Genomic DNA, 21,114 nt, shown 5'->3' on the forward strand with positions numbered 1-21,114 from the left:
TCTAGTGGACTCAGTCTTGTGACACGCTGGTATTTCTCAGAGGAGAATGCCAGATTCTAAGCGTTAGCCAGAGTGTATGCCTTGGAGCACAGAGGCCCCTCATCACTGGCTTTTTGAACTGGGGGAGCCCTCAAGGTCACCTGATTTGATCACCCACATTTTACAAAGGTAAAACCAAGGCCTGGGGGGGCAACAATGTCCTTGTCACAAGGTCAGTTCATGAAAGAGCCCAGGCCAGGGGCTTGGGGGCCACACATACAGACAGCGATAAGAACAGAGCCCTCCCACCAGGCCACCCCAGAAGCACTGACACTCCCCACCCCCAGCCATGCGGCCTCGCAGTCCTACTGGCCCACGCCCCACCCCTCCCTGTGGCCCTACACACCCTGGATGAGCACGTTGAAGTCCTGGTCATCCTCGCCAACCACATTGGTGGCCATGCACACGTATCGCCCAGAATCCGAGACCTCCGTGGGCTGGATCTGGAGTAGCTGTCCTTCACCAAGGATGTGGACACGCTGGTTGGGGGTCACGGGCTGAGGGTGGAAAGAGGGGAAACAGACATCAGAAATGAGGGGCAGAAAGCCCCCAGACGAGTGTACTTCTATTTTCACACAATTTTTGGAACACAACATAAAGTGATAAGACCACCCCGGCAATTTTGTAACACCAAATCCATACAACTTAAAAATTAGAAGAGAATTCAGTGAGGGTTTAATGTTCGTGAGACTTGTTTCCTATAAAGAGTTGAATTTCTTATTAAAATACAAAGGGTGGGGTGGGGCCCAGGCCAGCTCTGGGGCCTGATGCCTTGACTGCCTTTTCTGGAAGCTTCCAAGCAGACGAGGGGGACCAGACTGAGAGCCTGAGGCCGCCAGGGTGTCCCGGGCTCACCCGTCCGTCTTTGTACCAGCTGATGGTGGGTGGGGGCGTGGCCCAGCACTCGCACTCCAGGGTCAAGGTACTATTGACCTTGGACTTCACTTCCTTCACGACGACCTCCCCGGAGGGGTCATCTTTGGAGATGGAAGGGGGAACTGAAAACCACAAAGCAGTCTGAGGAGCAGGCCCGCAGAAGAGGTGCTGAGACCCTGCGCTCCCCCTGGCCCCGGGTCTGTCCCAGAAACGGGGTGTTGGCTCTCTGAGAGTGGAGGGACTCTGGAAACCCACCCGCTCCTGGGGAGAGATGGTTACGGGACAGGTCAGGTCTGAGGTGGGGGGATTCCTGGGGTGACCTCTGGGAGCTCTCTTGGGGGTACCAGGTCTCAAGTTGTGGGGTCTCTGGTTGTACCACAGTGTGAGTGGCAGAAGGAAGCCAGGACTGGTGTGGCTCTGGGCGTCCACGTGGCCCAAGTCCTAGCTCACTTGTTCCCTCCTCCTAGGTCCTCGGCCCTAAAATGACTGAGCCGGCCCTGGCTGGCCAGTGACCATCAGAGGGCACCCGACTGGTGCCCTGGAGGGTCCCTGACTCACTGAGGACTTCCACGTGGTAGTTCTTCATGGCCTCGCCAAGCTCATTGGTGACCACGCAGGTGTACTGGCCCGCGTCTTCCTTCTGGGCATTCAGGATCTGCAGCCCGTGGGTGCCTGCTTGGGGGGCGGGGGGCAGCGGGCCACCCCCAGGCATTCACTTAGGCTCCCTTCCTCTGACCCAGCCCGATGACGCGTCACCTGCCCCCTGTCTCCCTCCTCTCCACCCCGAGGGCATCACCTGGGAGCAGCTGGACGTTGTTCAAGCCCTCAAACGGGGCCCCATCCTTCATCCAGGTGATGGTGGGGGAGGGAAAGGCCAGCGCCTCGCAGATCAGGGAGACGGGGTTGTTGATGGTCACGGTCACCTCCTCGTCAGCACCGTCCTCGCTCACTCCCAGGATGGTGGGAACCACTGCGGTGGGGCAGGGAGTGTGCTCGTGAATGGAGATCCCCCACCCTGGGCCCAAGGACCCAGAAGAGCCTCAGACCCTGGTGCTTGGCTTTTGCTACTTGCATCGCACAGAGGGGAAACTGAGGCTCAGAGGAGCCACGCACTGTGTGGCCACGCTTGAATTCAGGCCTGGGTGACCCAGAGCCCAGGCTCCCCATCACTAAGCAACACCATAGGGGAACCTGGTCAGTTGTGCCTCAGTTTCCCCAATAGTCTCTTAACATCCAGAATCTGCTCATTTAACCAGAGCCTTCTCAATTCTGTTTGTGGTTCCAATTGTTACCACTCTCTGAGCAGAGGTGGGGATGGAGTTTTACTCCCTGCTGGGTAGAATAGCTCTGCTTTCATTGGTCTCCACATTTTCTCTTTCAGCTCTCGCTGGGGACCCTCCCTTTTACCAACAGCATTTTAAGAAACAGATCTGTGCTCCTCTCAACTTCTAGACCCCTGTTTCTCCTAACGAGACAGTTCCCGCTGACGGCCCTTGGGAGACTGCCTGCCTGGGTGTGAGCCCCGACCCTGGGGCCTGGAGTCTTGTCACCTCTCTAAGCCTCAGGGCTTCATTGTTGACATGGGGACAAGCACATCTCCCACCTCCTAGGGTTGTTGAAAAGATTCAGCTAATCAGGCCTGTCCAAATGCCTGGCCCATGGTAGAGGTTCAGCCTATAGGGCTGTTATTATTATTGTTGTTGTTGTTGACGTGGAAGAAAAAATGGTAAAGTGCTTTGTGGGAAGCTGTCTGTAAGGAGCTGGTCACCTTGGTACCAGCCTGCCGGCACCGATGGCGGCCAGAAGATGCTTAGCACTTACCCAGGACGCTAAGCTGGAAATGTTTGGTCTTCTCTCCTATGGCATTGGCCGCAATACAGGAGTAGTGGCCTGCACTAGACAGGTTGGCCTGGGGGACCTGCAGGAGGGCTCCATCTGGAGAGATGCGGTGGGCATCTCCGCCAGCCAGGGGCCTGCCATCTTTGAACCATGTGACCTTGGGCTGTGGGTGGCCTGTATGCAGAGGGGAGAGGCAAGTGAAATGCTTCAAACAAGAGGTCAGAGGCTGCTCCAAGATGGGTTAGGGGACATCCATTCTCCACCTTAGTCCAGAGGCCCATGTAACAGGGCAAGACACAGAAGCAGCCACCAGGCCTGGCCTGGGCCCTTTCCTATGTGGTTTGATTGCCTTTTCCTTACCCAGGTTGTGGGCAGGAATGGCTTGGTACAGACAGGCAGGACAGAAAGGCAAGTTATCCCTTCCATCCATCCACCCACCCATCCATGCATCCATCTCTCCCAGCCCACAAGCATTAATGGGAGCCTACTCTGCTGGGCACTGGGGGAACCATGGTGACAAGGCAGCCCTTGGTCCTCAAGGAGCTCAGAGCTTGGCTGGGGTACACAGGTATCACAAGGCCACTATGGTCCAGTGTGGTCAGTGCTGGGATAGGGGAGTACTGGGACCTGTAGGAGCCCATGGGCCCAGAGGGTCGGCCAAGGACTCCTTGTGGAGGGTCCTGGGAGCTGAGCTCTGTAGTCAGATGAGTAGGGAAGAGTGTTTGGGGCAGAGGCACAGAGAGTGCAAAGGCCAAGATGGTGAGAGACCCTCTGTGGGGAGCAGTAGGGCTGGGGGCAGGCAGCCGAGATCTCCGGGGTCCCCCTGCTTCTCAGAGCTGCCTCTCACCCTTCTTCCAGTTCACTGCGTGTGTCCCTTACCCGTGACATTGCACGTCAGGTGAGCCGTCTGCCCCTCGGGAACCTTGATTGCCTCCTCCAGGTCCTCGTTCTCGATACTGGGAGGAACTGGGAGAAGCAGGGAAGACAGACACTAACTGACCACGCTGAACAACCACGGAGCAGGAAGCTAAGAGCCCATGGTACCTCTCTTCCATTTCCCCATCCCCTCACGCCTGCCTCCATGGGGCTGTGAGTTTAATAAACCCCAACCCTAACCCTCAGCAGCTGGCTGAGGGAAGTACCAGTGCCTCTGGGAGAAGGCCCTGATCAGAGGAAGGCAGTTGGGTGGTATTGAAAATCTTTTCCCCCTTTCATCTGGGGTTAGTTCCAGCTGTTTCTGGAAAGTTCTATGGCAGCCTCAGAGAAGAGGTTGCTGATGAGGCAAAGAAAACAAGGCTTGGCTTCTCCCTCCTGCCGGTGCCAGACCCCACCTCCAGAAGCTCCCAGGCCTGAGGGAAAGGATTGGTGGGTGCCCACGAGAATGGGGCGGTGACATACCCAGGACCTCCACGCTGAAGTTCCTCCGCACCTCCCCAACCTCGTTGCTTGCCAGGCACGAGTAGAGGCCTCTGTCTCGCTCCTGGGCCCGGGTCATCTTCAGCATCCAACCACCTGGGGAGGGGGGGAGTGGGCTCCACGCACAGCTATGAGCAGCCTTCTGTCCCAAGCTGAGCCCAGGCTGCCCGCCAGGAAGAGGAGCATGCCAGGCATTATATTTAGAGGTAGAGGTGTCTGCCTCCCACAATGTTCCATTCCTCAGACGGGTAAACTGAGGCCCAGGAGGGTAAACAGATAGATGGAGCCCCCTGGACATTAGATCTACACCAGGGTAAACTTGAGGACCCTGTTCTAGTAAGAAGGATCTGTCACCTGGCTACCCTCTCTTCTGTGGGTTGGCTGGGGCTAAAAGGACAGCAATGGTTTATGTAGTCCTGGCTCAGATCAGAACCCTCATTCGACTCTGATGGACCTGGTAAAAGGCCACCTTCTCCCAAGGACCTCTCAGAGGTGAACCAGCTCCTCTCAGAGGAATGCAAGGATCTCCTAAGACCAGCCCAAGGAAGGTAGATACACATCATCACTGCTATTCTTGCACCCAGGGCAGACATCACTAATTGATCACCACTCTCCTTTCTGCTGGGCCCAGATGCAGTCTCTGAATTCATATCATCACACTGAATCTGGCGGCCCCCACCAAGCGCTCAGAAGTGGTGCACAAGGGGAAACTTATTTACCATCCCAGCTTTGGCTGCATGGAACAACTGACGGGTCATTGAGGCTGAGCTTCAGGGGGCCTGGAAGTCCCTGAAAGATTCTGATGGGATATTGCCTCTTGGGCCTCAGTTTCCCCATTTGTATTCCAGCAAGAACCATCACAAACCAACTCTGTGAGGAAGATGAATATTCAAAGGAGAAAGTGCTTAGATCAGCATTTCCCAAAGTTTGTTACCGTTCCATGCTATGTTTCATAGGTGCCGTGAGAATTTTTTTCCGCAGGACTTATCAGAACCTTGACTATACAGATGGTCACTGTGAGTCTCCAGGAGAGCAGACAGGAAGCCTTTTCCAAACTTATTTAAATCTGATTTTTTTTTTCCCTGGAGCACCTCACCTGACCAGTGTTTTTGGGTGCACTCTCGGGGGCCCAACCGCTAAAACGGTTATCCCAACCAAGCCTGGCAGTGCAGGATCAGAGGTCACAGGCATGTGATGGACAGAGGTAGAGGGCCAGACCCGATAACCAGATACTCCCCTGACCGGCACCTTACCTGCCAAGAGGTAGGTGTCCTGCCCAGGGCTGATGGGTTCCTCCCCTCGGAACCAGAGGACCCCTGGAGGCGGGATGCCTGTGGCTTGACAGAGCAGTGTCAAGGGGCTGTGCAACACAGCCGTGACATTGGTCAGTGGGTCAAAGTCTCCAACGAGCTCTGGGGGCACTAGACACGGAGAAGAAGCCACATTCAGGATGCAGACGGGGGCTGTATGCTCCTGCTTGTCTCCCCACCAATGCCCTCGCCGAGGACCCCCGCCCCCCAGTCAGGGAAGCCTGAGGAGCAGAAGCGACAAGATCAGAGCTGCTCCCACTGAAGGGCGTGAGTGATGGCCACGGGCTGGGCTTTGGTAACAGGCTTGGGCCCCAGTTTCCCCGACCCCTCGTTGGAACGCCAGGAGAATTCGACAAGGACGTGTGTAGAGCGCTTAGCACAGAGCCTGGCATGGAGCAAAGACTGAGCAAATGAGACGGGAGTTAGAGCAAAGGGGAACACCAGATGGGTCCCTAAATCCACAGAGCAGAGTTCCATTCAGAAAGGAAGCCACACCCTATCAGGCAGGGATAGGTGGGCGAGGCTGGGGATCCCAGCAATGATGGAGACATGAGAGGGTCCTCCCTAAAGGACCCCTGCCCACCTCTCCCTCCTTGTCTCTCTCCACTCCCTGCCTCCACCCTGAGGCATGCAGTAGGAGCTCAGTAAGAGATTGGAAGCACAAGGCTCTTCTAGCCCCCGTGAACGTGCCCCAGCCCTCTGCAGAGTCTGTTCCCTATGCCTGGCACACTTCCTCTCACCCCGGCTCCCGACGAACACCTACCCAGCCTTTGCATTTCAGCAAAAAGGTCACCTCCTACAGGAAGCTGCCCTGACTTCCCAGGACAGTGGTCAGGATCTTCCTGATCTCTCGGGGACCCTGAATTCCCCCATCACATACGAGTCATGCAGGATAAAGAATGCCCGGAACAGAGGAGGGGAACCGCAAACACGGGAGACAGGAGGGAGGGAAATGAGGGCCATTTGGAACCAATCCTGATTTTGAAAGCAGTGCTTGCAGCTTCTTCCAACAGGAGCCCTACCCAGAGGGGTCCGACTCCTGGCAGAACAAGGGGGTGGCCCCAGGAGCACAGCTTGGGGACGGAAGCAGCCTTGCCTTCTCCAGTCTGGTCCCCTTCCTGCCCTCCTCCAGCAGGCCGCAGGTCCTCACCCAGCACAGAGAGCGCAAACCTCCTCTCGGCCCTCCCGGCCACGTTCTCAGCCATGCAGCTGTAGCGCCCGGCGTGGACAGCCCGAGCCCGCTCCACGTGCAGCCTCTGACCCTGGCTCTGCAGCCGCAGGCCAGGCTCGGCCCCCACTGGCTCGCCGTCCCGCTCCCACGTCACCCTGGGCGGGGGTTTCCCTGTGGCGTTGCATTCCAGAGTGGCCTCCTCGTCCTGGACCACAGACAGCTGTGTGTGGGGCTCCCGGGGGCCCGTGATCTGAGGGGGAACTGGCATGGGGAGAAAGCACGTCAGGGAAAGTGGGCCGCCGGGCACCAAACACGCGCCACATGCCAGGCTCTGGGCTCGCCTCCATTTGGCCTGTGTTCTTCCATGTCCCTTGCTGGCTGTGTGACCTTAGCCAGGTGACCTCAGCCAGGTGACCTCGCCTCTCTGGGCCTCCACTTTGCATCTGTATAATGGGGTCAGAAAAGTCCCCCATGGCCCCCTCTCCCACACCCTGTGAATCACAGGAAGGCCCGCCGTTCGGATAACGAGCTCACAGAACAGCCCTGAAGATTTGTGAGGGGTTTTCTTCCTTAGAAACCAGAGGCTTCCCGGAACTTAAACAGCTCTTAGGACTAGCCGAGGGTGAGGGATTATTCCACAGGTGGGGTTCTCCCCAAGATGCTGAACAGCATTTTTTTGGTTTTATTTTCTAGAATGATTTTTACAAGGTTGAGATATTTCATTTCATCCCGGCAGGACATGTAGATGGAGACTTACGTTTCCATCACATATAGGAGCTTCATATCAATTTTACATTTCTTTAGTTTCCAACTGCTCCAAGCTGTGTTTTTTTCCCCCTCTGGACCATTGGGGGCTTCTTGGGATCACGCTGCCCCCTCTCTCACGCTGAGGTCAGGAGCTGTAAGAAGCTGGCTGGGGGTAGGGGGCAGTTGAAAGGCCAGAGAGCTAAGGGGTAACAGGACAGTGCTCTCATCAGCCCTGTTTTGTCTTTGCTTGGGTTTTGGGGTGAGGTCTGCCCCGCCAGGGCACCTGGCTGCCCGCCCTTTGGGCCCCACCTGGCCCCTTCCGCCTGGTTCAGGTCGTCCCAGCCTGACTCACCAAACACCTCCAGTTGCTGGTCCCGGCTGCTATTCCCGGCCACGTTGCTGCACTCACAGGTGTACGTTCCCTCCTGGGCCGGCTGGGCCTGTGCTAGATACAGCAGCCGCCCCACAGCTGACACCTGCCCAAGGCCAGCCCCGTCCATGGGCAGAGGCTGACCTGGATGCATGAGAAAGAAGCCCCTGGTCCTTGGTCCTTCCACCTCGAACACTTGTCCTCCCATCCATCCTGGCCAGCTCCTGCTCATGCGTCAGGTGCCCACTTAGATGTCACCTCCACCAGGAAGCCTTCCCTGAGCACCAAATCTGATCCCGGAACCCACTCTGAGCTCCCATAACACTGAGCCTCTCCCCAACACAGATAAGCCTGCAGGTGGCACGTCCGAATCCTGCCCTGGCGTGGGCTGTCCTGGACGGCAGACCCTGCCTCACTTTCCCCCTGGGATCCTTAGAGGTTCTCTGGGGCCTGGCATATAATAGCGCTCAGTGAAGGCTATCGAATGAATGACCCATCCATCTAGCTACACAGATAGGGGAGGGAGACCAAGCAGCTGGCACGCCTGGCAGCAAGGGGACCCCGATGCAGGGAAGGGTTTTGTAAACCAAGGGGCACTGGATTCAACACTAACTTCCAACATCCTGCACCTGTTCACAGCAGAGCGGCCCTCTGGGCTCTGGCCATCCATCAGCATGTGTCCCCGCAGTGGGAGGAGACTAGGTGGCCACATGACATCCTTCCTCGCTCTTACATACTATTCTCTGTCCGCGCTCTCTCCCCTGGTGATCTCGACTTGTCTTGTCACTTTGGGATTTATTCTTAGTCCAGACCTCTCTTCCCAGACCTGTCCTTGCAGCCTCTCCATCTGGGTGATGGCAGAATCACTCTCCTGACTACCAGGCCAGAAGTCATCCCCGACCCCTCCTTCTTCTTAGCCCCCTATCCCAGCCGTCAGAAAATCCGGCCAGCACCACCTTTGAAATGCATCGAGACTCCGGCCCCCTCCCAACACCTCATGGATACCCACCTAGTCCACGTGCCAGCATCTCTTGCCCAGAGTCCCTGCAGGAACCCCCTCACTGGCCATTCTGCTCCCACCCTTGCTCCCAATGCTCTATTCTCATCATGCTGGTAGGAACCATCTAGAGCACAAACCAGACCCCTCCAGAAGCCCCATGTCACTCAAGGTAAAACCTGAGATCCTTACAGCCTTTGATCCACCCCCATCGCACAGGTGACCATCGCCTAGTACCGTCCCCTTGCTGAATCTGCTCCAGCCCCACCAGCCTCTTTGCTGTTCTTCAAACATGCTTGGTTCACCCCTGCCCCAGGGCCTTTGCACCTGCCATCACCTCTGCCTGGAATGCTTTTCCCTACAATATCCTCATGCCCATCCCTCACCTTCTCCACATCTGCTTGGTCAAATGTCCCTGGCCACCCAACTTAAAATTGCAAATCCCACCTCCCTCCCCCCTCACGACTTCTCCCCTTTCCTGGCTTTTATTTCTCTCCATAGCACTTATCATGTCAGGTATTAAGTCATTTACAGGCATACCTCGGAGATATCATAGGTTCAGTTCCAGACAAATGCAAAAAGCGTATATCGAAATAAAGCGGGTCACGTGATCTTTTGGTTTCCCAGGGCATATAAAAACTATGTTTAGTCTATTACGTGTGCACTATTAGGTTTAAAAACACGACGTACATAACCTAATGTAAAATACTTTAAAATGCCAACCATCATCTGAGCCTTCAGCAAGCCATAATCTTTTTTCAATAGTAATATCAAAGATCTCTCATCACAGACCACCATAACAAACATAATTATAATAATGAAAAAGTTATAAATATTGGGAGAATTATCAAAATGGGACAGAGACCCAAAGTGAGCAAATGCTGGAAAATGTTGGGGAAATGGTACCGATAGACTTGCTGGAGGCAGGGTTGCCATAAACCTTCAATTTATAAAAAACATGACATCTGCGAAACTCAGTAAAGCAAAGTACAATAAAATGAGGTAGGCCTATACTAACTTCTCATTTATTATCTGACTGCCTCAATCCACTGCCGTACGTCCAGCACCTAGAATGGGGCCTGGTACGAGAGGCTCTCAACAAATACTGGTTAAATATGAATTCCAAATATTTATTGAGCACCTGTTTTGTACCGGGCACTGTCTTAGCCACTGCTGAATTCCCAGACAGTGCCTCCCAGGGCTCACGGGCTCACGGAGGAGCAGACATTGAAGGACTAAGGTGGGTAATATGATGAGCTAACATGCAGGGGTGGCGTCAAGGAGGCCTAGACTGGGATGGAGGTCAGGGAGGGCTTCCTGGAAGAAGAGACATCTGAAGTGAGGCCTGAGGATCAATCCAGCTCTCATTGGCTGAGGAGGGGCTGCAGGGCCTTCTGTCACCAGCACCCACACCCCCTAGGGGCTGTAAGCCCACCCACCTCCAACTCAGCTAGAATGGGGGCACCCAGCGAGGGCAGGGAGCAGCCTCCTTGGGTGGGGCAATGAGGGTAGGGCTGGGCGAGGTCAGCCATCCTACCGTCCTTTCTCCAGGAGATCTTGGGGAAGGGGACGCCCCAACATTCGCAGGACAGCCTGGCGGGGTGCCCCTCGGTCACAGTCAGGGTGCGAGGCTCTGGTGAGGGGAACACTGGAGGGACTGAGTGAAACAGAGGAGGTGAGGTGGGCAGGAAGTTGTGGGCTGGGATAAGAAAGGGACCCCGTGGGAGAGAGGGTGGGGTGGAGGAGGGCTGTATCCTAGAGCCCACTCAAGGCAGCCCCAACCCCAGCGCTTGAGAGCCAGCCCTCACAGGGGCAGGGGGAGGGACCCCAGCCCAGCCCAGGAGAACCTCACCCCAGACATTTAGGTTGTAGTGTTTCTCCGAGCAGCCTGCCTGGTTCCGCGCCTCGCAGGTATAGCGGCCTGCGTCCGCCACCCCGGCTCTGTCCACCTGGCCGAGAGCAAAAACAACCCATCAGCGGGGGCGGCACAGATGGGATTACGCCCGGACAGACTGTGTGACCTTGGGCATGTCACTTTACGTTGCTGAGTCCCCCCTCCCACCCGGAACCACGGAGCAGTGGTAGCACCTGCTGCGCCTCTTGTACCGGGAAGTTTCTGGAAGCCAGGGCCTTGGTGGCCTGACATGGACCGGGCACAAATGGTGGCCCTGCCAGCCTCACCCCACTTCACATCCACAGCCCAGTCCTGATCCAAGGAGGAGGCGGAGGGGACCCTGTCCTCAGGGGTCAGATCCTGACCTAGGGGGGTGAGGGAGCTAGGCTGTGGCTTTGCAGAATGAAGGGAAGGCGGGGGCGGTATTCCAGGCAGAGGAAACCAAAGAAAGGGGCTCAGAGTGGGGGATGATCACATCACAAGATGTAGAGGGGTGGGAGGAAGAGGAACAGGCTGGAGTGGAGGGTTCTCCCCGCGCCTTGGAGAGGTACGTCCCTCCCGCAGCTGACATGGACGAGCTGTGCTCTGGGGCAGGTGGGGCCTCACAGACATTCTCTAGGACTCTCCCAGCCACCCCAGAAGAAAGGCAACAGGTGCTCACAGGTGAGAGAGCAGAGGCCAGGGTGGTCAGAACACGACCACCCAACCGGGCAGTAGTCCGGAGAGGTGGAGCTAAACTTTAAATCCAGGCTGTGACTCCAGAGGCCCTGACCCTAGTTAACCCCTGCCTTGCCGGGTCAGATGAAGGGCCTTAAATGCCCAAAGGCAAGGAGGCTTTCGAACAAGGAGTGAAAAACTCGTGGGGGTCCTGAGGAAAGTGCCCCCCCGCCCCGCCACTGAGGGCTCAGTCCTGGGGCTTTGCTCTCCATCCCTGTTCGGCTGGAAGCAGCTCTGATGGGTCCTGGGACTGGAGGGGCCTGCAGGTCACAGTGAGCTGAACTGATGCTCACGGGGGCACCTCAGCCCGCCCTGTTCAGGGCTCAGCTCTGCTCACAGTGGGGGCCCCCTTGGTGGCCTGGGAGGCCGCACACCTCCAGCAAGGCCTTGTCTGCGGAGAGGCGGATGCCAGGCCGGGGCTCCAGGGGGCGGCCGTCCTTCCGCCAGCTCAGCACGGGAGGGGGCACAGCGTGGCTCTGGCACTCCAGGGCCACTGACTCGTTGGCCACGACGGACACATTCAGCTCTTCTCCAAGGATGCTTGGGGGCACTGCGGGAGGGGGCGGGGCAGGGGCTGTCTCAGCAGCCGGGAGCAACCACCAGGGATGGGAAGTCACCGTTAGGACGAGGGCCCACCCCCTGAGCTGCAGCCCTCTCGTCCTCCCCTTGATGACCTTCAGAGGAGGCCCCCAAACCTGAAGAGGATGGTGCATTATAACAACGTCAATAGTCTGAATATGATTTTGTACTTTAGTTGTACCAGACGTTACCACTGAGGAAAGGGCCCACCCGCCCACCTGTCCACAACAGGGGAGTTCACACACTAGGAGAGGGCTCTGGGGGTCCAACTAACCCCTACATGAAGGCAGACACAGTCCCAGGCCAGACCTCCTACATCCAACCCCCGGGGATGCCCCAGCCCCACCTTCTTGAGCCGCCGGCCTGCACCCGGCAAAGTCCAGGGCCTGACACTCACCGTGGACGTGCAGGATGATGTCCCGGCGGTCCTCGCCCACCGCATTCACGGCGACGCAGGAGTAGCTGCCGGAGTCGGAAGCCCGGGCACTGGCCAGCGTGAGGACCCGGCCCCCAGGGAAGACCTGTGGCCCAGAAGGAAGTCCACGTGAGGTCCGGCCCTGCTAGCAGGCACAGCGGGCAGCTTGTCCCAGACCCCCGGGGCCCACCACAGTGCAGAGGAACCCCGAGTTCTACCCAGACCCCAGGACCTCTGCTGGCTGGTGGGGAATAACATCTGTCCTGGGAAACAGTCCCCTGGAGTGGGGCTATGGCTCGGGAGCCCTTGAGATAGGGCTGGTCCCCAAGCGTAAGATGCACGACTGATTTCAAAGAGCTTGTACAAAAATGTCTGGTTCATGATTTCTTATACTGATCACGTGATGCAATGATACTTTTTGGATATACTGGGTGAACTAAAATGTATTTTTTATACAGCAGGTTTTTTTTAATATTCACTTTTAATTTATTTATAAATAAATAAAGTAGCCGAAGGACACTTTCATCTATTTATGTATGCCACACTGTGAGGCTTTTGGGATCTTAGTTCCCCGACCAGGGATCGAACCCGTACCCCCTGCAGTGGAAGCAAGGAGTCCTAACCACTGCACCACCAGGGAATTCCTTAAAATGCATTATTAAAATTGGTTTCACCTGTTTCTTTTTATTCCTCCTAATGCAGCTACTAGAAAATTTTAAATTACATATTCGGTTCACCTGGGTGGTGTGCATTACGTTTCTGGAGACCACCTGGCTCTAGACTCCGTTCAGCATCTCCCCTTCCTCCCTCCAGTCGACCATCCTGGGCCATCACTGTTTCCGTCTCCCCGCAGCACTCCCAGGCCCTGACCTCTGCTCCCAGCACCCACTGAGGCACCCGGCAGGCGAGTCAGGGCCACCCACCCCTACTGACCTGGAGGCCAGAGGTCCCTGCAGTGGACACAGGGTTTCCATCCTTCAGCCACATCAGCATGGGGCTGGGGGCTCCCGTGGCGTTACAGGTCAGCCGAACCGGGCTGTGGAGCATCACGGGGCCCGGCAGGCTGGGTGGCAGAGTGATGCGCGGAGGCACTGCAGGGTGAGGGCGGCACAGGGCACAGGCTGAGCCCCGCTGGGGGTGAAGCAGGCAGGGCCCCTGGCTGGGTACCCACACGGGAGCACACGGCCACAAACAAAAGCTTAGGGACAGCCACTCCCAACATGGGCGCAGCGCTCCACAGTCCTTGAGGTTGCTCATCTCACCCTTCCAACTCCATCACGAGGCTTCCACAGATGGGAAACTGAGGCTCAGAGAGGGAAGTCACCTGCCCAGGGCTGACCAGCTAGGAACTGGCAGAAGCAGCACCTCAACTTGGGCCTTCTGGTCAGCACGAGGTCATTATCAGGGGGATGGTGTAGGGGTAACCAGGGTTGAGAATCCCTGGGCAGGTTTTGCTTTCCAACTCAGAGGTATCAGCCTCCAGACAGCCCCTCGTGGGCAGAAAATGGTCAGAAGAGTCAGTTGTATCTGGGAGGCATGAGCCATGACACCCAGGGTCCCAGCCTCCTGTCCAGCTCCCTACCCACTGCTGTCAGGATAAAGACCCAATCTTTCCAGCCTCCATCTGGTCCCCAGCACCACCCTGGCCCCTCCTCTCACTGTTCTGTAAGCTCCAAGCCCCCAGCCTCCTTTCAGTTTCTCAAACTCTCTATAGCCTTAGCATTTGGAACATGGTCTCCGTTTAGGCATCCAGCTCTCCAAGATGCCTCCTGGGACCCCCCAGGCCAGGTCAGCGCCCCAGTTCCAGGCATTCAGTTGTACCTCACTTTTCCTAGCTCTTATCACAATCGTCATGAAACAGTACTTTGGGTAAGTATCCAGTTACTGTATCCTCCACTAGACTGAAAGCTCCCGGGTCCGTCTTGTTCAGGGCCGCAGCCCCAGGGTCTGCCCAGAGCACGTACAGGCACATCTCGTTTTACTGTGCTTCGCCTCACTGCACTTTGCAGATGTTGTGTTTTTTACAAACGGAAGGTTTGTGGCAACCCTGCCTTGCGCAAGTCTATCGGTGCTATTTTTCCAACAGCATTGGCTCACTTCTAGTCTCTGCGTCACATTTTGGTAATTCTCGCCATATTTCAAACTTTTCCCTTACTGTTCTATTTGTTATAGTGACCTTTGAGGTTGCTACTACGACTCACCAAAGGCTCAGATGATGGTTAGCATTTTTTAGCAATAAAATACTTTTTAATTAAAGTCTGTACTTTCTTTAGACATAATGCTACTGCACAGTTACTACAGTATAGTGTAAACAGAACTTTTCTATGCAAGGGGGAACCAAAACGTTCATGTGACTTGCTTTATTTTGATATTCGCTTTATTGTGGTGGCCTGGAACTGAATGAACCTGCAGTGTCTCTGAGGTACGCCTGTACTCAATAGATGGAGGAATTGGTGTTTGAATAAATGGATGGTTAGATGGATGGATGGGTGGATAGGCAGAGGACTGGATGGGTGGTTGGATCAGTGGAAGAACAGTTGAGTGTTTCCATGCATGGATAGAAGAATGGATGGGTAAATTATCAATGGATGGAAGGAAGGAAAGATGAATGAAAGGAAGGATGGATGGATGGACGACAGATGGATGAACAGACTGAGGGACAAATGGATGGAAGACAACTTTGGGGACAAGGATCCCTTTAGTCTCAGGGCAGCTCACCATTGACCCGTAGGCCATACTGCAGCTCTGTGCTGCCTGCCACATTGGATGCCACACAGCGGTAGCTCCCAGCGTCAGAAAACTGGGCTCGCTCAATGAGGAGAACTCTCCCATCAGCTGACACCATCACTCCCTTCTGGGCAGAGACAGGCTGGTGGCCCTTGAACCAGGAGATATCTGGTGAAGAGAAGAGAGATGAAAGGGTCCCTGCCAGCCCTTCAGACTGTGCCCTGTGTCATGGGCATCCAGGAGAGGCTTCCGGGGTGGCCACGTGGTGTGCCTTTATTTCAGGCGCTGGAGAAAGCCAGTGTTCTCCAGGAAGGGGGGCGGGGCAGAACAGGGCGGCATTGTCTGAGATGGAACCGAAGGCAGAGAGGGATGCAGGCTGGGGCAGCCAGGAGCAAGGAGAGTCAAAGTCAGCCCAGCCCCTCACGTCCTCCCCCTGCCAGGAGACCACCCATGAGGGAGATCTTTAGAGGAGAACACGGCATACCCCAAAACAGCAGCCTCATAAATATGGACCAATTATAAAAAGCTACATGCGCCCCCATGTCCACAGCAGCACTATTCACAATAGCCAAGACATGGAAACAACGTAAACGTCCATCGACAGAGGAATGGATAAAGATGGGCGCATATACACAATGGAATACTACTCAGCCGTAAAAAAGAACAAAAGAATGCCATTTGCAGCAACATGGGTGGAACCAGAGATTATCATACTAAGTGAGGTAAGAAAGAGAAAGACAAATACCATATGATATCACTTATATGTGGAATCTAAAATATGACACAAATGAACCTATCTACAAAACAGACTCGTGGACACAGAGAACAGACTGGTGGTTGCCACGGGAAAGGGGGTTGGGGAGGGACGGAGTGGGAGGTTGGGGTCAGCATACATAAGCTATCATATGTAGAATGGATAAACAACAAAGTTCTACTGTATAACACAGAGAATTATATGCAATATCCTATGATAAACCATAATGGAAAAGCATATTAAAAAGAATGTATATATATATATATATATATACATATATATATGTATATGTATAACTGAATCACTTTGCTGTACCGCAGAAATTAACACAACATTGTAAACCAATATACTTCAATTTAAAAATAAATTTAAAAATAAAGTTAATAAAGAGATAATAAATAAATTAGTAACGACCGATTGTATCTTCAACTTCCTTACCTCCTGCCAGGGTCCAGCCCAGAAGAGGGTTTCCCCATGGCAGAGGGCAAATACCTCCAGGGCTCACCACCCCAGGCAAAGCAGGGTTGAGCTGGCTCAGATGGGGGACAGGAAAGGGACCCCCTTCCTGGGCCCATCCTGTCTGCTGGGCACCCACACCCAGCCGTAGCTCTCAGACCTTTGCTCAACTGCTGGTCTAGAGAAGAGGCCCAGGCCCTCCAGGTCCTGTTTCTCACCGCCAGCCCCGGGGCGGCCCCGTGAAGCCACAAACTCTGCAGAAACCCGGCAGGTTTGTTTCAGACACCAGTGCAAAGGCTCTGGGCCCTGGCAGTGACTGGCATGTAATGGGCATTGCATAAATGGCTGTTGACAAGGAAGAGGGGAATGCTGGGGAGGGAAGGGGAAGGCCTGCTGATCTCATCCTGCTTTGTCCACAGCCAGAGTGGTGCCTGTGGCACTGCCCCGCCTCTTTGGATGGGAACTGGGGTTGGCTGGAGGTGGCTTTCAGCCAACAGGAGGGGTCTTACTTACCAGGAGGGGGTACGCCTGAAGCCAGACACTCCAAGTTTACGGAGGCATTTTCCAGCACTGCCTTTTTGACCAGGCCCGGCTCGATACTGGGGGGCACTAGGGGAGACGAAGAGAGCCCCGGCTTGGAGGGGGTACAGGCTCTGGGTGGCTCATCTCAGCCTCCCCAGTGCCCCTCCCCAGCCTTCCCAAGGCAGGCTGGGCAACAAGGACAACCCTGGCGCCTGACCCCCCGGGAACAGCCAGCATCAGGCGCACCGGGGAGGTGGACCCCAGACAGTCAAGAGGAGTGACAAGGGCAAGGATTTGCCCATATACACAAGGACCTAAATGAGCCCCCAGATGAAGAGAACAAGCAAAGATAAATATGAATGAGAACAAGGCTGTCCACTGAAAATCGGGCAGAAAACAACCAAAAGCGACCACGGAGCAAATGATTTTCTACTTCTAAAGTTAAGTACGTGACATTAATTTCAGAACCCTCAGCCGTCCCCAACCCCCCACGGCAGCCCTGCGGGCCCTCAATCACCCACCACCCCAGGTCCAGGCTCCGCCTCCACCCACATCCTCACCCAACACCTTGAGCGCCACGTCTCTCCTGCTCTCCCCAGCCAGGTTAGTGGCAGCACAAGTGTAGATGCCTTCGTCCCTCAGGTCCACCTTCTCGATCTGGTGGAGAGGAGGAAAGGCAGGTGTCTGCCAGGATGCGGGTGGGGCCTGGGGTCAGAGCAACACGGACATGGCAAGTGGGCAGGCTGTTGCTGACCCCAGCGCAGGAGAAGTGAGGCAGGGGCACAAGCTTGGTTCCGGCTGGAGTTCTGAGCCACACATTCAGATTCCAGGGGATCCCTCTGGTCTTGGGGATACTCCCCTCCCCCCATTTTCTCCCTCTGGGAGCTCAAACTCCGGGGACCTCGACTAGGTTTAGGGCTCCCTTCCTTCTTCAGACCCAGCACCCCAAGGTCCACTGAACATTTCTAGGATGAGTGGACTCTGTTTGTCCTGCCCCCAGGCTGCCAGAGCTCCGCTTGGGCTCCCTGGGGCCGCTAAAAAGCAGCCCCTCCCCCTGTGCAAGGTTGGCCTGCCAGCCCTGGGGCCCTTGCACGTACCTGCAGGTTCCCCCCCGAGGCTGCCAGGGCCACACCATCCTTCCACCAGCGGAGGCTTGGGGTAGGAACCCCAGTCCCTGCACATTGGAGGGTCACAGGCTGCAGGAAAGGGGCTGTGATGTTCTCACCCCCAACTATGACCACCGATGGGAGCTCTGGGCAGAGGGAGAGGCAGGGAGGCACAGTCAGGGTCAGGAGGGGTGCAGTGGGCACCCAGAAACCTCTTCAATGCCTGCAGAGGGAGGGAGTGGCCTTGCAGGGCTGGCCTCTAGCTTCCCTCCACTCAACCCTCCAGATACCTGGCCTTAGGGTAAAGAGCACCAGACAGAGAGCCGGCAGAGCTAGTCTTTCCCTTTCAAATTCTCCCATTCATCATCCATCCATCCATCATTCATCCATCCATTATCCATCCGTATGTGCACTGAGCATCTACTCTGTGTCCCACACTGCACTATGCACAGGGACACAGCAGAGAAAGTTCTGTGCTGCCCTCAGAGCTCCCAAGCTGGGCAGTGGAGATGAACAGCCAAACGAGAAATCCCAATACAGTAGGTGGGGGGTTATGGCCATGAGAGGCTGGGCAGTGCAGATTATAACCATGGTGGAATCAAGGAGGGCTTCCTGGAGGAAGGGGTGTTTTTTAGGACAGACCTGAAAGATAGGGAGGAGCTAATCAGGCAAAGAGGAAGAATGTTCCAGGCAGAGGGAACAGCATTTGCAGGACTGGAGGCAAGAAAGCCAACGTATTTAAACAGTTGAATAAAATTCAGCGTGGTCAGCATAAAGAGAGTGAGCTGGGGTCGGCGGGAGGCTAGGGAGGGGATCAAAGGCCTGTAGACAAGTGTGGTGAGCAGATGAGACCACCCTCTCACACCTGTGTCTCTTTGGGGAGCTGGCAAGTCCAGACCAGGAATGCTGTCCAGAGAAGACCAGCTCCACGCCCTTCCCAGGTCTGTCAGGCTGGCTTCACCCACCCCAGCATCTCGGGCTGTCATTGCCCCAGAACGCCAGGCTGCCCTCACCGTGCACAGACAACTCCACTTCAGCCCCTGCAGTGCCCGCTTCATTGGTGGCCTGGCAGGCGAAGAGGCCCGCGTGGTCCAGCTCCACGTGGTCGATGCGCAGTGTGGTCCCCTGCGAGGTCAGCTGTACCCCGGCCAGCTCCTCGGCTGGGCGGCCATTCTGCAGCCAGCTAAGGTGTGTGGGGAGGGGAACGGGTCAGCCTGAGGCTAGAGAAGGTAGGCGCAACAGGACAGGCCAAGAGGCCAGGCAGCATCTCTCTCCTGTCCTCACGTCCCGGGCTCCATGGCCTCTTTCATGCTCCTGGGAGGGGAAGCATCTCCCGTCCCCACCCACCTCCAAAGCATGCTCTCTGCCTGTCCCCCAGCCCACCAGTTCTGGCCTCCACCACCCCATACGCACTGGATCGCGGGCACTGGGGAGCCTGAGGCCTGGCAGGGAAGGTCCAGGGGCTGTCCTACGAGGGTGGTCACCGGGCCCAAGCCTTCAGCCAACAGGAGCTGTGGGGGCACTGTGGGCAGGGGCCACCATTGGGTGTCTGGAGCTGAGGAAATCCCGGCCTACAGCCCTCCCAAGTCCCAGTGCCGCCAGAGCCAGGCCCAAGCTTCCCCTCACCCTTCAAGCACTCCCATAAACGGCCCCTTGTCCAGAAGGCCTTCTAGGACCGCCCAAGTTCAGCCTCCCCACAGGATCGGTCTGTTTATTCAATGTCTTCCCACCAGACCCAGGGCTCAGGAGTCCCGTCTCCCTGTTCCCTGCCTTATCCAGGGTTAATGGCTGTGAAGTGTCCGTGAAATGGAAGAAGCAGGCTAGGCGTGGGAGGAGGGGTCCACGGCCCAGGTGACTCGGGTGGGGCAGGCCTGGGCTCACCCTGCACCTCCACGGAGTACTGCAGCACGGCCTCCCCGGCAGGGCTGCTGGCCACGCAGCTGTACAGGCCTCCAGACGCCTCCCCCAGGCTCTCCAGGCTCAGCATGCCGCCGCCCACCTCCAGCCACGTCCCATTGCTCTCCGCCACGGGTAGCCCCTCGTGGTGCCAGGAGAGGGTGGGGGGTGGGTGGCCTCTGGCCACACACTCCAGCGCCAAGGGCCTCCCGGCCACGGCCTTCACCACACGGGGCCCTCCGCCAGCGCCCTCGATGGTGGGCGGGACTAGGGAAGAGGCAGGGGGTGCTCAGGGACCAGCAGCCTGGTTAAGTCCCTCACAGACCGCAACCCATGTGAAATGCCTTCTCCTCCCCTCCACTAGCTGGAACCCCTGTTCGGACATCACCTCCTCCGGGGCGCCTCCTCCCCCGCCCTGGCTGGAAGCACTCTCTCCCTCCTCTGCCCCTTGGTGTCATTCCCACCCCCCCGCACTGCCTGCATCCTCTCTCCACACCCTGCGACCCCCGTGAGCTCAGCCTGAGCAGGACGACACTTGTCTCTGTGCGTCTTCAGTATCTGCACACGGTAGGTTCTCAAGATCTGCTGAACCCAAAGGGATGGGTTCCCCAGAGCCCAAGACCAGAGCCTCTACTCCTACTACTGGTCCCCTCCCTGGCCTGAGGAGGCGAGCAGACCCTAGCCCAGACGGCCCGGCCTCTGGGGGCTCCTAACTCAGCCAGTGATGGCCAAGGGGGTAGCCAGAGGGAGGGCTTCTCTCTTCCGCTTGGGGAGGGCCCCCAGGTTGCTAAGCCCACAGAGTCATTGCCAGGAGACATGGGGCGATGAGGGAACGGGATGGGCTTCTCAACATTGCCTGGGTCACTAGCCCCACTGAAAATACAATGAAAACACACACGTGCATTTTCCATCCATTTCCAAGAGGTTCTCAGATCCCTGAATAAGAATCCCAGAGTTGGCTGCTGCCCGTAGACCCCACACACCTCAACTTCCCTTTGGGGTCCCCAGGACTCCAGCATCCAAGCCCTTTGTATCTTTGGGGACCAGAGCTCCGGAGCTGATTCCTCGAGAGGGACCAGAATGACCCCACCAGGCTGCACTCTGCCTTCTAAACTTCATCTGCTCAGACCCATCCCTGCCCTCCTACACACACCCTGTCCTCTGAGTTCTTCACATGTCCTCAGAGCCAAGCCCCTCCAGGCAGGCCAACGCTGAGGTTAACAGAGCGCACGTCAGACCCTGGAGGTAGGAACTGGGTCCTCTCACCTCCCAGCGGGGTGACC

The 21,114-nt window shown here is 56.4% G+C and overlaps 2 protein-coding genes and 1 long non-coding RNA gene across 3 annotated transcripts in view; all 3 read right to left on the bottom strand.

The window, feature by feature from the left end:
• Positions 1-1,035, bottom strand: part of HMCN2 (hemicentin 2) — a 44,066-nt gene extending 43,031 nt beyond the window's left edge. Inside the window, 2 exon segments of the mRNA XM_027104531.1 lie at positions 386-536; positions 895-1,035. Of these exon segments, the coding sequence (XP_026960332.1) occupies positions 386-440 (55 nt within the window). The 5' untranslated portion in view covers positions 441-536; positions 895-1,035.
• On the bottom strand, positions 530-15,579 carry LOC113619390 (hemicentin-2-like). The gene is made up of 16 exons (XM_027104101.1): positions 15,522-15,579; positions 15,089-15,265; positions 13,304-13,461; positions 12,353-12,476; positions 11,751-11,926; positions 10,618-10,714; positions 7,751-7,912; positions 6,631-6,912; positions 5,424-5,591; positions 4,153-4,266; positions 3,634-3,720; positions 2,737-2,928; positions 1,712-1,885; positions 1,474-1,587; positions 911-1,037; positions 530-536 (listed from the first exon to the last, which is right to left on the bottom strand). The coding sequence occupies exons 1-16, from the start codon at positions 15,577-15,579 to the stop codon at positions 530-532; spliced, it is 2,217 nt and encodes a 738-aa protein (XP_026959902.1).
• A 1,238-nt stretch (positions 15,580-16,817) lies between these two features.
• Positions 16,818-19,112, bottom strand: LOC113619587 (uncharacterized). Its single transcript, XR_003432441.1, has 4 exons — positions 18,949-19,112; positions 17,927-18,081; positions 17,390-17,486; positions 16,818-16,916 (listed from the first exon to the last, which is right to left on the bottom strand). It is a non-coding gene; the product is annotated as an uncharacterized LOC113619587 (long non-coding RNA).
• Between the last annotated feature and the right edge of the window lie 2,002 nt (positions 19,113-21,114).

The sequence above is a fragment of the Aethalodelphis obliquidens genome, unplaced genomic scaffold (genome assembly GCF_003676395.1).
Source record: "Aethalodelphis obliquidens isolate GAN/ISIS:26980383/991018 unplaced genomic scaffold, ASM367639v1 scaffold7, whole genome shotgun sequence".
Classification (NCBI taxonomy): Eukaryota; Metazoa; Chordata; class Mammalia; order Artiodactyla; family Delphinidae; genus Aethalodelphis; species Aethalodelphis obliquidens.

What these genes read in the sequence shown, in the direction of transcription:
- LOC113619390 (XM_027104101.1), bottom strand. Translation starts at nt 15,579, where the DNA reads ATGCCGTGTTCTCCTCTAAAGATCTCCCTCATGGGTGGTCTCCTGGCA. An exon ending in GTTTGCGCTCTCTGTGCTGG is followed by an intron (nt 5,592 to 6,630) that starts GTGAGGACCTGC and finishes CTCCGTGTCTAG; the next exon opens with TGCCCCCAGAGCTCGTTGGA. An exon ending in GGACACCTACCTCTTGGCAG is followed by an intron (nt 4,267 to 5,423) that starts GTAAGGTGCCGG and finishes CCCCCTCCCCAG; the next exon opens with GTGGTTGGATGCTGAAGATG.